This window comes from Mytilus trossulus, chromosome 1, assembly GCF_036588685.1.
Source record: "Mytilus trossulus isolate FHL-02 chromosome 1, PNRI_Mtr1.1.1.hap1, whole genome shotgun sequence".
NCBI classification, from domain to species: domain Eukaryota; kingdom Metazoa; phylum Mollusca; class Bivalvia; order Mytilida; family Mytilidae; genus Mytilus; species Mytilus trossulus.
In genome coordinates this window covers 94,656,903-94,672,868 of record NC_086373.1, presented here as the reverse complement: position 1 = coordinate 94,672,868, position 15,966 = coordinate 94,656,903, and the positions used below count along the sequence as shown (strand labels likewise).

At 33.1% G+C, this 15,966-nt stretch overlaps 1 protein-coding gene across 1 annotated transcript in view; it reads left to right on the top strand.

The window, feature by feature from the left end:
• LOC134704886 (uncharacterized) overlaps window positions 1-15,966 on the top strand; it is a 158,710-nt gene that overhangs the window by 49,669 nt on the left and 93,075 nt on the right. The window contains exons 31-47 of the mRNA XM_063563671.1: window positions 810-1,390; window positions 1,994-2,217; window positions 2,393-2,571; window positions 2,828-2,976; window positions 3,601-3,789; window positions 4,035-4,179; window positions 5,689-5,829; window positions 6,535-6,699; window positions 7,811-7,984; window positions 8,320-8,740; window positions 10,234-10,556; window positions 10,987-11,211; window positions 11,775-11,942; window positions 12,820-13,273; window positions 13,816-13,963; window positions 14,425-14,592; window positions 15,071-15,299. Coding sequence (XP_063419741.1) covers window positions 810-1,390; window positions 1,994-2,217; window positions 2,393-2,571; window positions 2,828-2,976; window positions 3,601-3,789; window positions 4,035-4,179; window positions 5,689-5,829; window positions 6,535-6,699; window positions 7,811-7,984; window positions 8,320-8,740; window positions 10,234-10,556; window positions 10,987-11,211; window positions 11,775-11,942; window positions 12,820-13,273; window positions 13,816-13,963; window positions 14,425-14,592; window positions 15,071-15,299 — 4,083 coding nt within the window. The remainder of the gene's footprint in view (window positions 1-809; window positions 1,391-1,993; window positions 2,218-2,392; window positions 2,572-2,827; window positions 2,977-3,600; window positions 3,790-4,034; window positions 4,180-5,688; window positions 5,830-6,534; window positions 6,700-7,810; window positions 7,985-8,319; window positions 8,741-10,233; window positions 10,557-10,986; window positions 11,212-11,774; window positions 11,943-12,819; window positions 13,274-13,815; window positions 13,964-14,424; window positions 14,593-15,070; window positions 15,300-15,966) is intronic.

The window sequence follows — 15,966 nt, the reverse complement described above, 5'->3', positions numbered from 1 at the left end:
GTCTGCATATCATTTTTGTTCCCTTTTTTTATTCAATACAATACAATACAATATTTTTATTTTCCAAATTAAAGGGCCCATTAAGAGCATAACATTACAACATGACATAAACATTACAGAGTGATTAAAGAAACATAAAATAATAATTCAAATGCATGAAGAAAGGATCAGTGGTCAAGGGGAGATAATTTTGATATATTTTAGAGTATTTAACTAATTTTCTGATTTTCTTAGTTGCAGGCCTTTATCGAGGTATGCACATAAAAAAGATAAAAATCTGCTATCTTCATTAATCATGATCCATGAAAAAAATCATTTCTTCAGGTCATATATTCTTTGAATTTAGATTGGAAAAAAAGGACTGAATCTGGCAGGTCAAATAAGTCTGAAATCACAATACATCAGAATACATCAATTTCATGCATACTAGCTGTACATTTAAGCTAAAAAAATGACAGAAAACCCAGTTTGCCTTGAATTTGAAAGCTCATTTAAGGTTAATTTATTGAGATTATGTTCATTTGATTGTGAATATTTTGATTTGCTCTTCTATGTTATAAAATATTGCATTTTTTCATATATTATTTTCTGGTTGTTGAAGTGGTGTCCTAAGTTCACCCTCAGAATTTGCCTTTGGAATATAGGCTTCTAAAACAGTCATTATAAAAGGATGCATTTATGTTAATTTCTAAAAATATCTCAAATTTATTGTTCGTTACATGTACTAGGATCATAAGCAAAACTGAAAATTATGAAATAATGTTAATATTGTTGCAATACTTTAATTTTTGAATGATTTGTTGCTTCAGGAAGCCATACAGGACACATCCAAGCTCTTGGAGGCGTGGCTGACATCAGTATAGGTGGAGGTGGGGCAGGAGGAAGGATTGCCTTGTACCAAAATACCCACCATACTATTCCCCCATACCGAGGATTCTTTGATACTTATGGGGGCAGAGGAAATTCAAACAAAGGATCAGAAGCAGGTGCGTCAGGTACAGCCTTCATTCAGAACACAGAAACTGGCTACTCTAAGCTTCTTGTAGATAATCATAACCAGCTGCCAAGGGATGAACACTCTGCTTTGTTGAATGAGGGTTATAGAGCAGATTTGACAATCTCAGAGTCAAGTTACTCCCAATCAAGCTTATACACATCTACCAAAGGACATAATATCACATCTTCAGCCAATACCTATGTCTATAGCTATCCCTGTTATAGTGGAAACTACTACCTTATGTACTTGTTTGACCAGACACTAGCCAGTGAGAGTGGACAGATTTATGTAGCCTCCTCTGGCTCAGCTACCATAACAGTAGAACTGGTGGCAGAGGCCTTTGTAACAAAGCTTAAAATCTACCCAACAGCTTCTTTCCCATCAAGATTCAAGGTTTGTTGGTTAGATGGTTTTATTTTAATTGAAAATTACTACACCTTATATAAGAGATTAGAAAAACAAAGTATTGTCTTTATTCTATTCATGGATTTTCAAAAGTGAAAAATTTAGCATTGGTTCTTGGGGTTTAAATTAATTGAAAACTGTGAATGGTTAGATTGTCACGGAATAGAAGTTCCTTTATAATATAAGTTCCAAAAGGAAAATATATTCTGGAATAGTATGTCCACAGGAATAAATATTACAGTATATGTACCTAACGGAATAAATGGTATAGAATATTTGTTCCAACAGGAATAGATATTATGACAATGTTTATAACAGAGTTTCCATTGGAACTTCTATTAGGCGGAACAAATATACGTTGACAAGTGAAGCAAAAAGATCTTAGTTTGGGAACCATTTTTTCACAACATATAAACCACATAGTCTGACTTGGTACTCTCTTAAAATATGGTAGAGTTAAACAAGTCATAGATGTCAAAAAATGTCCCCCTTGTGGATATTAATAAGCATTTCATACACATAATTTATTTAAATTCATTAGTTTTTATCTACCACCTCTATGTTAAATCCATGTGTATGATTGTTTTGCAGGTTATAGGATATAATGGAGTCACATCTTTTGTTGTAACCACTAACTATGTAGAACCACGTACACCCATCATCCAAGGATCTTACTTAGAATTGCCAGTTATGCAGACAGCTACAAAATTCCAGTTTCTTGTCTCATCTACTGGCTCCTCGTCATCTAGTTGTAACTACAGAGCTTCTCTTACAGAAATAGAGATATTTGCTGATGCCAAAAATGTTTTTGATAGGTATGTTTTATTGAAGATATAGCATTGATTTGTTGATAAGTTTTAAAATGTTATTTATAAAAATAAGAAAAAAATAATGTTCTTTTAAAAGCACATTGATAAATAACCATAAAAAAAGAGTATCCCTGAATATTTTGGGTATAAAAAAAATATTTAACTTTCTGTTTCTTTTAAGATACAAATATACTGACCTTGATGGAGCCACCACATGGATCTTTGCCAAGACAGACAAAGAACAGTTTGACTTTAATGAAATAACAGTACAAGGAGGCGGACATTTGGCCTTTAATTCTTCTGTTAGTCTGACATCACCTGTTAATATAAATGTAGGAACATTTGTGGGAGATAGAACAGGTAAGAAGCAAATATTCAATAACATTTTCTTTTTGTTTTACATCTGTGGTCATATGACATCTTGTAAAGGGTCAATTTAAGTTTAGAATTCAATCAGGACTACCTCTGATCAGTTATATTTTCAACAGTAAGTTTTAGGGTTTTGGTAAGTAAGAATGAATGAAAAGTTACAGGTACATTTGTACCACTATATAGTATACAGTCTGTGCATGGAATTTATGTTTTGTGTATTTCCTAGATGCCTACTTTTTTTAAGGTTACATCCACATTGGACACAATCAAGAGCTATCCATCAATTACACAAATGCAGATATTCCTTTCAACACACATGTGTATGAAAATGGCAAAGCTACCTATCCTCCCAGACCATTCTTCTACGGAACACATCTGTATACTTCGGGAGAGGTAAGTCTTTACTAGTATCAACATAAGTCAAAGATCAAGATTTGATGATATATAAGAAATTAAGCCTAGATTTAATCAGAAAAATTGCAAAAACGTATGTCACTTTTGTATTCAAAAACACGATTTTGGTATGTTTTTTTCAAAATTTCGACTGAGTTTCATCATAAAAGAAATGGTGAATTTTTCCAACAGGAGCTATAGTTCTTTTAGACTTTTGCCTTATTGATGTTTGTCAATAGTATAGGTCAATTTATGATGGTTACTGGTATTTTATTATTACTACACCCCTGATAATGACCAAACAAACAAGAAGGCAGTTTGATGTTGACACAATTAACAGTTGCATTTCTTCATCTGTCTTGGTATGACTGATAGTTTCTATTTTTAGATCCAGGGTATAGAAGATCTGTATGTATTTGATGGAGGCAGTGTGACCGTAGACACTAATGGTAGTATTGGTATGACAACACCAGCCAAGGTTTCACTGTTTTGTTTTCTATTTTTAGATCCAGGGTATAGAAGATCTGTATGTATTTGATGGAGGCAGTGTGACTGTAGACACTAATGGTAGTATAGGTATGACAACACCAGCTAAGGTTTCACTGTTTTGTTTTCTATTTTTAGATCCAGGGTATAGAAGATCTGTATGTATTTGATGGAGGCAGTGTGACCGTAGACACTAATGGTAGTATAGGTATGACAACACCAGCTAAGGTTTCATTGAAGTCATTACATGTACAAGACAAGGGTACATTCCAGATGGATTCCTACACCAAAGATAACATGTTTGTTATGGATTCTACAAATGTCACAGTATGTTATTTTCTAATTTGTTTTGAAAATTACAAGGTCACCTTTGAGTATCTTTTGTTTATTTGTTTCATTTGTTTGCTATCTCATTGATGAATATTGTAGATCTCTGATTGTTGTCCACTGCTGCATTTCACTGAATCTTCAAGTACATCTTCTTTTATTCAAATTTTTGTTTTACAAAAATCAATTTGTAAAATTATTAAAGTGAAATATATTACATTATATGTTGCCTTGATTTGTTACAGATTTATGGAGGGGGACATTTCAAGGTCAATACTGGACTTAACATGACAACTCACCATTTAATGGCCATTTTCTCTGGAGGACTGATTGATTTAGATGGTCAAGGTCTTTCACAGCCAGAAGATGTTGGACCTGGATATGGAACTGGTAAATACAATATTTGTTGGGTTAAAAATATTTTTAACAACACCTTAGGATTATGAGAGGGCATGTTAATTAATTTTTTTCAACATATTCATACACAAACTGGAACCTATGCGATGGCCATTAATGGTGGACAAGCAAGAAGGTGTTTCCCTCCTATATAGGGCAGTGTCATCTAAGACAATCTGCCTAAACATTTTAATTCATTTTTAGCTCACCTGGCCCGAAGGGCCAAGTGAGCTTTTCTCATCACTTTGCGTCCGTCGTCCGTCGTCGTCGTCCGTCGTCGTCGTCGTCCTGCGTCCGGCGTTAACTTTTACAAAAATCTTCTCCTCTGAAACTACTGGGCCAAATTAAACCAAACTTGGCCACAATCATCATTGGGGTATCTAGTTTGTAAATTGGGTCCGGTGACCCGGTCAACCAACCAAGATGGCCGCCATGGCTAAAAATAGAACATAGGGGTAAAATGCAGTTTTTGGCTTATAACTCAAAAACCAAAGCATTTAGAGCAATTCGGACATGGGGGTTAAATTGTTGATCAGATCAAGATCTATCTGCCCTGAAAATTTCAGATGAATCGAACAACCTCTTGTTGGGTTGCTACCCCTAAATTGGTAATTTTAAGGAAATTTTGCTGTTTTTGGTTATTATCTTGAATAATATTATAGATAGAGATAAACTGTAAACAGCAATAATGTTCAGCAAAATAAGATTTACAAATAAGTCAACATGACCGAAATGGTCAAATGACCCCTTTAGGAGTTATTGCCCTTTATTGTCAATTTTTAACCATTATTCGTAAATCTTAGTAATCTTTTACAAAAATCTTCTCCTCTGAAACTACCGGGCCAAATTAAACCAAACTTAGCCACAACCATCATTGGGGTATCTAGTTTAAAAATTGTGTCTGGTGACCCGGTCAACCAACCAAGATGGCCACCATGGCTAAAAATAGAACATGGGGTAAAATGCAGTTTTTGGCTTATAACTCGAAAACAAAAGCATTAAGAGCAAAACTGGCATGGGGTTAAATTGTTTATCAGGTCAAGATCTATCTGCCCTGAAAATTTCAGACAAACAGATTGTCAATTTTTAACAATTTTCATAAAATTTGTAAATTTTTACTAACATTTTCAACTGAAACTACTGGGCCAATCATTATAGATGGGGATATTTGTATGCAGCAAGAATGTTCAGTAAAGTTAGATCTACAAACACATCACCATCACCAAAACACAATTTTGTCACAAATCTATCTGTGTCCTTTGTTGAATATTCACATATACCAAGGTGAGCGACACAGGCTCTTTAGAGCCTCTAGTTTCTTTAAAATGGATGTAGTGCACTAATTTGATAATTATTTATCTACCGGGCAGTTAATTTAGTAAAAAACAGCATCATCTTGAAAATATCTTTTAATTGTACATTATTGGCCAAAGGTTTTTGACTCACAAAAGAATTATCACAGTAACAAGCATGAATGATAAATAGTTTTGCATTTATTTAAAGGATCTCTCACAGGAGGAAGTGGTGGTGGCCACGGTGGCAGTGGTGGACATGGTTCTGATGCCTATACTGTAGGACAAGGATATGATTCTATTTACACACCAGTTAAATATGGTAGCCCAGGAGGATACGGCAATTATAGAGGTAGGATTCTAATTACCACAAATTTGGAACAATAAGAATTTTATCTGAAACTTTTTTTTTATTTATGAAAGATTAGTGATATAAAAAAGATTAGTGATTTAAAAAAGACTTTGTCAGCAGTACAGATTTCCTGTTTTTGTTTTGTAATTGTGCATTTGTGGTTAATTGATACTAAGTATTTCTGTGCTCCTTAAAGTTTAGGGAGGGAGTTCTATAAGAATCCATCTATACATCTCTCTGTCCATCTCTGCATCATCATCATGAGGCTTATATTGTGTTTTTAATAGACACTGTGAGAGAAGAAATAAACTTAGAACTCTACAAACTCATAACCTTCGAATAAAATACTTGTCTGATGGTTTCCTACTTGTACAATGTTAAAGGGAGATAATTTAGATTGCATTATTAAAAATAAACCAAGAGAAATAACCCCATCAATTATAATTAAAACTAAAATATCAAAATATTGAACTAAAAGGAAAATTCACTTTAAAAATTTATGATTGAAATATGACAAACACTAATTTTCATCACTGAGAAGCTTAATATTCCCTTTACAACACATCGTAATTAAAATGTTTAGCTGACTTTACAGAGTTATCTCCCTATAGTGTTAGGTACCACCTTAATATACATTACTAATTTCAATAGACAACATCAAAATGCAGGTATAACTCATGACTTCTGAGTATAAAATCATTTCAGATTCTCTGTACTTTGGTGACAGCACTCATCGTAATACTTTGGTGCGAGGCCACATTGGTGGTGTAAGTGGTGGCAGGATTCACTTGACAGGAAGACATGTTGATATTGATGGGGAGATAACTGTTGATGGACAACCACCAGAGAATCAGCTAGGAGCAAATGCTGGTTTGTGTGATATTAAAATTGTATATTATTTCACAAAAATACCAGGTTTTCCCACAAGAAAAAAAAATGTCACACAAAAATTGTGAATGTCTTTACTGATTTTCCTAAATTCACATCTAACCTGTGTAAAGGTAAATATGATACTGACTTCAATGTCTTGTTAGATGTGCATTTTTCTAAAAGTCATCAAAATCAAAAATAACTAAACAACTCATCCAAAATATCTAAATTTTAACAGTTGCATTATTACTTTTCATGCAGATACATGTAGAGTGGGGTGCTCATTTACGACTTATCTTTCCATGTTTTCTTCAGTTTATGTTCAGGTCTATACGTTTTTGAAGTAAACTGATATTTCTATATGAAGATAACTTCAAATGCAAAATATTCTTAAGCTTGAAAACGTGTTTGTTTTAAAATAATCATCTTAAAAGTTAGATTAAAGAGTGTTTGAATTTGCCTTATGTTTTGTCAATGGGGGACACATATTCGCCGATTTTATATATCTATTTAAACCCCCAAAACTACAGCTTAAAACATTGTTTTACAAATCAATTTCATTATAGATGGCAATAGCAGACATTTTTAAGGTGTACAAAACTGAAATTTAGGGCAATCAGTCAAAACTTTTACTAAGAAATACTTCTTTCAAATCATGTTTTTCATTCAGGAAATTGGCCGAAAATTGTTGCCTGTTTTTTGGTCCATTGCAGTAAGTGCCGCAATTTTGTCGTAGTTTAAAAAATAATCATATTTGTTTCAATTTTTTTAAGTTACCGGCATAAGCCATCATTTGAAGTATTTACACCTCAAAATTATAAAATGGCGAAATTGTGTCCCCGGCAAATATGCGCACCCCACTGTACTTAATTTGAACTTTAACAAAAAGAAAGACCTATAGTACTAGCTACTGAACAGTTGATACCCTCAATGACTGACTTTCTTACTAAATGGTACATATATATATAAATATAATTTTATCAGTGTAGTATCTAACCATTTAATTGGTCTAAAAGAAAACTTCTTAAAAACTTTTTATTTGGCCCTTTTGACAAGGGGAGGTATTATATCAGCCAGTAGTTACTTCATTTGACATTTAATTATTATATAGGAGGAGGATCTGGAGGCAGTGTATGGATTGTTTGTGACGAGGTTGTAGGACACGGTCTAATAACAGCAAATGGAGGCAATGGCAATGGTCAAGGAGGGGGAGGAAGTGGTGGAAGGATCTCTATACAGTCTAGCAATACCAATAAACTCAACATTACACTGAAAGCTTACGGAGGTAGTTTTTTTTCAGAATGCTAACTGACACTTATAAATAAGCAATGTGGTATAAATGCTTACGTCACAGACACTTATTCATCAGAGACACTCATTCACAAACATCAAATATTATAAGTTTCTGAGAATGACTTCTTAAGACACTCTGTAGTTTTCATTTGGTTAGTAAATTCTGACTTAATAAAAGTTTCTTTTTACTTTCATGTTGATAAGCTTTCTTATTAATTTGAGCTAAAGTAAGAAGTAAGTTTTGTAATAGTACTGCTGAGATTATTACTGAATTGTGTGTACAAATCTGTAAATTTTGATTTGAAAAATTTGTGATGAATTTTACAGGTATCAGCAACTTTGAAAGTGGTGGTGCGGGAACAAAATATGAAGAATTGTTCAATGCTACAAATAAAATGCCTATCAACAAAAAGCTTACAGTTGACAACAATGGTCATGCCTACCCCAGAGCAGCTAATATCCAACATGGAGACCGCCGTAACTTGTTGAATGGTGTGTATGACGATATCAGTCAATCAGGTGGTATAACCTGGCTGTACCATGATGACCCTCAGTATAAATTTGATACTGTTGTGCTGCAGGGGAATGCACATGTAGCAATACTTAGTAATACATCTGTACAAGATATTGATATCAGAGTGGAATATCTAATTGGTGATACAACAGGAGTGTTGCATGCTGGGAAAAGACAGACATTTGGATTTAAAAATGTTGACACATATATGCCTATCAATATTATGTGCTACAGGTAAATAGTGTGAATTTTGTTGTATCTTAAATGTATCTTTAATGAATTAAATATGTCTGAATATCATATTTTGATATATATGTAGATTTGTGGGCGTCCATGCCTCTACCTCTCCAGTCTTATTAGCACATTCACATGTACTATTTTTGCCAGACTTTTATCAACTTGTATCATAGGTTTATATCAGTAATGTATTGGATGAGTTTGAAAATCAATGCAGATAAAATATTTCTAGAAGAGTTAACATGAGGGAACATAAATTATAACTCAAAAACCAAAGCATTTAGAGCAAATCTGACATGGGGTAAAATTGTTTATCAGGTCAAGATCTGTCTGCCTTGAAATTTTCAGATGAATCAGACAATCATTTGTTAGGTTGCTGCCCCTAAATTGGTAATTTTAAGGAAATTTTACTGTTTTTGGTTATTATTTTGAATATGATTATAGATGGAGATAAACTGTAAACAGCAATAATGTTCAGCAAAGTAAGAATTACAAATAAGTTAACATGACCAAAATGGTCAGTTGACCCCTTTAGGAGTTATTGCCCTTTATAGTCAATTTTTAACCATTTTTCGTAAATCTTAGTTAACTTTTACAAAAATCTTCTCCTCTGAAACTACTGGGCCAAATTTTACCAAACATAGCCAGAATCATTATTAGGCTATCTAGTTTGAAAATTGTATTTTGTGACCGGGCAAACCAACCAAGATGGCCGCAAGGGCTAAAAATAGAACATAGGGGTTAAATGCAGTTTTTGGCTTATAACTCAAAAACCAAAGCATTTAGAGCAAATCTGACAGGGGTTAAATTGTTTATCAGGTCAAGATCTATCTGCCCTGAAATTTTCAGTTGAATCAGACAACCATTTGTTGGGTTGCTGCCCCTAAATTGGTAATTTTAAGGAAATTTTACTGTTTTTGGTTATTATCTTGAATATTATTATAGATGGAGATAAACTGTAAACAGCAATAATGTACAGCAATTTAAGACTAAAAAATAAGTCAAAATGACCAAAATGACCAAAAGAAGTTATTGTCCTTTATAATCAATTTTAAAGAATTTTCATAAAATTTGTAAATTTTTACTAACATTTTTCACAGAAACTACACAGACAAGTTCATTATAGATAGAGATAATTGTAAGCAGCAAGAATGTTCAGTAAAGTAAGATGTACAAACACATCACAATCACCTAAACACAATTTTGTCATGAACTGTCTGCTTCCTTTGTTTAATTCACATATATATATATACCAAGGTGAGCGACACAGGCTCTTTAGAGCCTCTAGTTTTATGATCCAGTCAAAAGTTTCCATACTGGGTTGATTTCTTTTTTAGTTATTGCCAAGCTTAGATATGTTTTATATGTGCAAAGGTGAGGACATTTGAACTCTGTTCTTTTACTAACTATGAAATCCGTGAATATTGGTATTCTTCTGATAACCTTTCATTGCATTATAAATAAGTTTGTATGAATTATGCTTTATACAGATACAGTTTCCTAGAGATACCAGAAAGAATAGCAATGAGAGAAGTATGGGCAGAAATAAATGGTACAATCATAGGCTTGGATGATATCTCAGTGGAAAATGAAGGAGAACTTTATATATGGTCATATGCTAACACTGAGGGCTTGTCAGAAGGATCATTACAATTAACCAATATTTCTGTAAAAGCTGGAGGAAAATTTGAACCATTGACTGCAGAAAAGGTCATCAATATCACAGTAGTTAGGGTCCTTGTCAATGGAAATGGTTATGTCAGAACTAATCACCTTGAACTCCATGCTGTCAATGTCACCATTGATCTTTCAGGTATATATATCCAGCCTACTATGGTAAAGAGCCATTATGTTTTCCATCTGTCTGTCCCTCCCACATCAAAAATATTGGTTTATCATAGGTTAAATTGGGTTTAAGTTAGTAAATGGTCAAATCAACTTGAAAATTAGTACATACATTCATTATGAATTGAACTGTTCGATATATAGGCCAATTTAGGGTTTTGAAACAGATTTTGTGGTTGAATTTTGATGTGTTTAAAAAGAGAAATATTATTTACACAATACAGTGTACTGCTGGATTCATTACTTAGTCTAAATGCTAAAATTTTCTATTTATTTATGCATATTCTATGCCCATTTTGCTTTCAAGGACTACAACATATTTACATGTGTTTTTTTTTTTTAATTTTTAAAAGTTAAAAGTAAATTTACATATTGAACTCAGTCTTAATTTTTTAAAGGTGATTTCCATGCTGATTTTACTGGACATGCTGGAGATATAGGACCAGGAGCAGGTTTAGCCAAGTCTTATCATGCTGGGGCCTCAGGGGGAGGTCACGGAGGCAGAGGAGGAAGATCTTATAGAGGATATTATTCTGCACTGGCCTATGATTCTATATACATACCCAGTGAGATGGGAAGTGGAGGTGGGACTGGTTCTAATGGTGATGGAGGCAGAGGTGGAGGTAAGTTAGGGTTCAGGGGAAGACATTGTATGTGCTTTAAAGGATATAACTTTAATTTATTGAAAATTTTGCTTCATAAAATCATATAAACCTTTTGTGTAGAAAGAGGCAAACATTTTTTATGCCCTATTTATTATTTTCTGGTCTGTGTGTCCGTCCGTTCGTCTCAATTCAGGTTGAAGTTTTTGGTAGAGGTAGTTTTTGATGAAGTCCAATAAACTTGAAACTTTGTAAACATGTTCCCTATGATATGATCCTTCTAATTTTAGCCAAATTAGAGATTTGATCCCATTTTCACTGAACATAGAAAACGATAGTGCAGATGGGGCATCTGTGTGCTAGGGACACATACTTGTTTTTGCAACTGGACATAATTCAAATTAAATAATATCAAAGAAAAAACCTTCCTTAAGATAAAAAGAACATGGAATTCAGACATATACATACCCCATTTGAATTAAAAAATGCAATTGAAAAACAATTTGTCTTTTAGTAGTGTAGGAAAATACTAATAATTTCATCATCTATGATAAAAACTTGAAAACTAATTTTCACTTAAACAGGAATAATCCACATGTATATATCTGATGAGCTGAGAGTTGAAGGAAGACTTCACTCTAATGGAGAGAAAGGAGGAGGTACCACAGGAGGGGCTGGGGCTGGAGGTAGTATCTATGTTGTAGTGGGACATCTAGATGGAGCAGGCAGTATAGAAACATTTGGAGGGGCAGGTATGGAAAAGCTGACCATTATTTATTATCACAGCAGTTACTTGTTTAAGGGGGTTTGCAGGTCTAAATCATTTATATTGGATTTCTCTATATTTTTCTATAAATGAACTTGATCTTATAGTTAATAGAAAATTAAAATAAAAAAGTGAAGTCACTGTTCATTTGCGCTCACAATCTGCCTTTGAAAGAAGCATACATTTTTGTAAAGGTGTTTTTTTTTTCTGTTAAAGTAATAGGAGAAATAAAGGTAATATCGAAATAAAAAAAAGAAATTTATTACAGAAATCGCTCAAATTTTACAATAATTTAGTTTAAGTACAGCTTATATTGAAATTATATTAAAAAAAATAGGTCACCGATGAGATAAAAAAAGATATTTCAATTTTAAAGCCAAAAAATGGCATTTTTTCACTAAAGGGAGTTAATTTGGAACTTTTTCAATGATGTATACATTTTAAAAGTCATCTGGGGCCAACACGGATTGTTTGTTTTGAATGATTTTTGTACCATATGATAAGTAACAACTACAAAAGGTAACAAATAAAATTTGAAATGAAAAACAAATGTTTATTTTTTTCCTTAAATTTTTATACCCTCGAGCCTCCTTAAACAAGTTTAAATTGATTCTAACATTTTATATTGCACATATTAAAAACATTCCCTTCTATCATGTAATGCATGATTATCACACTCTAATTTAAAAAAGTGTGAATGCTCACATCTTTGAAAAATAAAATGCCTTAAAAAATTTAATTATCAATTTTCAGTTGTGAGATCTAATTTACTGAAGCAAATTACATGGTTTCATTATTTTAACTTTTCTGTTCACTTGAGAAACTTTGAGAAATAAAGTATGACCTGACACAATATTTTATAGGAAGCTCAAATGGTGGTTGTGGTGGAGGTGGCAGGATGGCTCTCTACCACAGTAGAGAAAACCACTTCACTGGAGAATACTTAGTCTACGGTGGCCATGGTCTATCAGGGTATGGAGGATCAGGAACAGTCTACCTAGAGGATCAGACTAATTCTACACATCCTGTGAGAGATCTGATTATAGACAATTCTGGTTACACAAAATCAGAACAAATTGAAGAATCAGAAGTATTGTATTTGGCATATGGATGGGATGTTAGTTCTGGATACTACACATATAACAACATATTGATTGTGACTGATGTCAATGTATATAAAAACTACCATCTACACAGGATTACTGATGGTAGCAGTTCAACAGGATATCTCAGTAGTGATAAAACACCAACCATCACTGTGACCTTCCCTCATACTTTATATGTGGACCATCTCAGAGTTTTTCCATTGTGTTCCAGGCAAGTTTATTGATAACTTTCCATCATTCTTTGTATGTGGACCATCTCACAATTTTTCAACTATCGATATAATCCTCCTTCATACTTTATTTTTACTATCTAAGATTTTATCCATGGTGTTCATAAATGAGATTAAACTTTGAGTTTGAAATTTTATCCCCACTTCTAGAGAGGTGAATACATTATATTTACTTTGTCCGTCTGTTGGTTTTCTATGTTCATCAAACAAACTAATTCTTTCACACTTTTCTTTGGAACTTCTGAAAAGAAGACTATATGGTTTACAGCTGGATGAGTTAAAATGTGTGTGCATTTTTGGATCAGTCAGACACCTGTTTCTTGTTTTCTGATGCTTTTCATTACTACTTGGCATGATAATGTGTATTATCTTGTTATATATGAGCCAGAAACATCTTAATTTCTAAAACTTTTCAAATTGAAGCCTTCTGATTTATGTTTATATTAAGACCTTTTGAAATACGGTAAAACGACCTAGGCCTGTATATCGAATTTAAATATTATGTTTATTTTTCGTGTTGCAGTTCTTTAAGGAGTAACTACTACATAAAGACTACAAACAGTACAACTGAAGTAGACCGTACCAATGGTTATATAGATACAATAGGCTGTGATACACAAAGTAATGCTGATCATTATGGAAAAGTGGTTGTTCAAGATTATGTAGACAAGGTACAGTCTTCCGTCTTAACAAATAAATAGACATATTTAAAGAACAAAATCAAATAAATATGTATAGCAAAGAACTAAAATATTTAAATGAGAACAGTATATGTTGGTAAATGAGTAGCTCCTTGATTTTGAGGTATTTCCATGCAATCTGAACATATAAATGTTTATAAAATTTAAAAGGGACCCAGTAGTTTCAATATTTTAAGATAAAACTTGTGATGTTTAAAGATTTTTTTGATTTTTTGTTTGTAATCCCATTAAGATAGTTAGGATCCTATATATGATACAGAAATACATGTACTTTATCTTCAAGAATAGTTTCAATATTTTTATTGGAGTAATTAAGACAATAAATAAATATTGAAATGATTAAAGATGGTCTCTTGTGATATTTTGATTTTTTTTTTAATCCCCAATACCAGCATTCTATTCAAAATTGTTAGCTTTGTTTTATATTCCAGATCTACATCCATTTGCAAGCTACCTCTATCTATGCTGGGCTAGCAGAATTTGAGATTTATCTAAGTGAGAACCCTAGTTCTAATCAACAGGATGTTTATTCCAACTCACCTGGAGCTGGCTATATTATTCACAGTGAAGATCAGAAATCTGTGTATGAATTTGAAAAGGTATACCGGTAGTTAAACTGTTAATATCTTAGGAAAAATAGAAATGGGTTTTGACAAGGGACATTAATAAAACTTGAATATTTTGGGGTCTTTTTTTTAAGTATATTTTATGTAGCAAGCTTTACATTGATAAAGGTGAGTGATTGATTATTTAAACATTCAAGAGAATTAATTGTCATTGATATTGTTTCTGGGTCCATCTATCAATAATTCACAAAGTTATGATTGTTTTAAACCATATGCATGTAAATAGCATAATTACACAATAATGTGAACTACAATATTTGGCAATTTAACATTTAGTGCCAAAAAAAGAACACTAAGATTAAGCAAAAACATATATTTGCCAATATGATTTTGCAAACAAAATGGTAAAAAAGGATGTTAAGAGTGATATGTTTAAGGTTTATTTTGATAATAACTGTCAACCTTATGTTTTTCTGTATACAAGTTTAATCTGAACATGATTATTTTGTAGTTGACAATTAAAGGTGGTGGCTCCTTAGAGATGACAGATGACAATGCAGCATTGTTTGTACATGATATCAGTGGTGACAACACCGGGAGAGTGACTGTAAGACCAAGTCAGAGTTTTAAAACTGACCTTGACAGAGCTTTGATGGAGTTCAGCGTGCTTACACAGAGAGATTCAGAACTCCATCTCCCACCATCTATAGATTGTAGACATATAGATCTGTACATCAAAGGTGTGTATTCTTTCTCATCTCCCTCCATCTATAGATTGTAGACATATAGATCTGTACATCAAAGGTGTGTATTCTTTCTCATCTCCCACAATCTATAGATTGTAGACATATAGATCTGTACATCAAAGGTGTGTATTCTTTCTCATCTCCCACCATCTATAGATTGTAGACATATAGATCTGTACATCAAAGGTGTGTATTCTTTCTCATCTCCCACCATCTATAGATTGTAGACATATAGATCTGTACATCAAAGGTGTGTATTCTTTCTCATCTCCCACCATCTATAGATTGTAGACATACAAATCTGTACATCAAAGGTATGTATTCTTTCTCATCTGGCCCGTAGGCAGGAATTACCAGGGGTGGGGGATGGGGGGGGGGGGTGGGGGGGGGGGTTCATTGGACTCACAAACTCGACTTTAACAGTCACATTTTGAACAGATCATTGACTTTAGCAGTGCTTATTTGTTTTCAAGGGGGGTTTGTCTGAACCCCCCTGGCTACGGGTATGCTCATCCTGCAGTTTTCTCATCTATAGATGGTTTACATAGACATGTTCCACCATGATGTGTATTCCCATCATCTAGTTTCCCTCCATAGATTATTCACATACAAATCTGTTCTTTTATGATGTTGATCTACCTAAAGTTATCAGTTTTTGTCA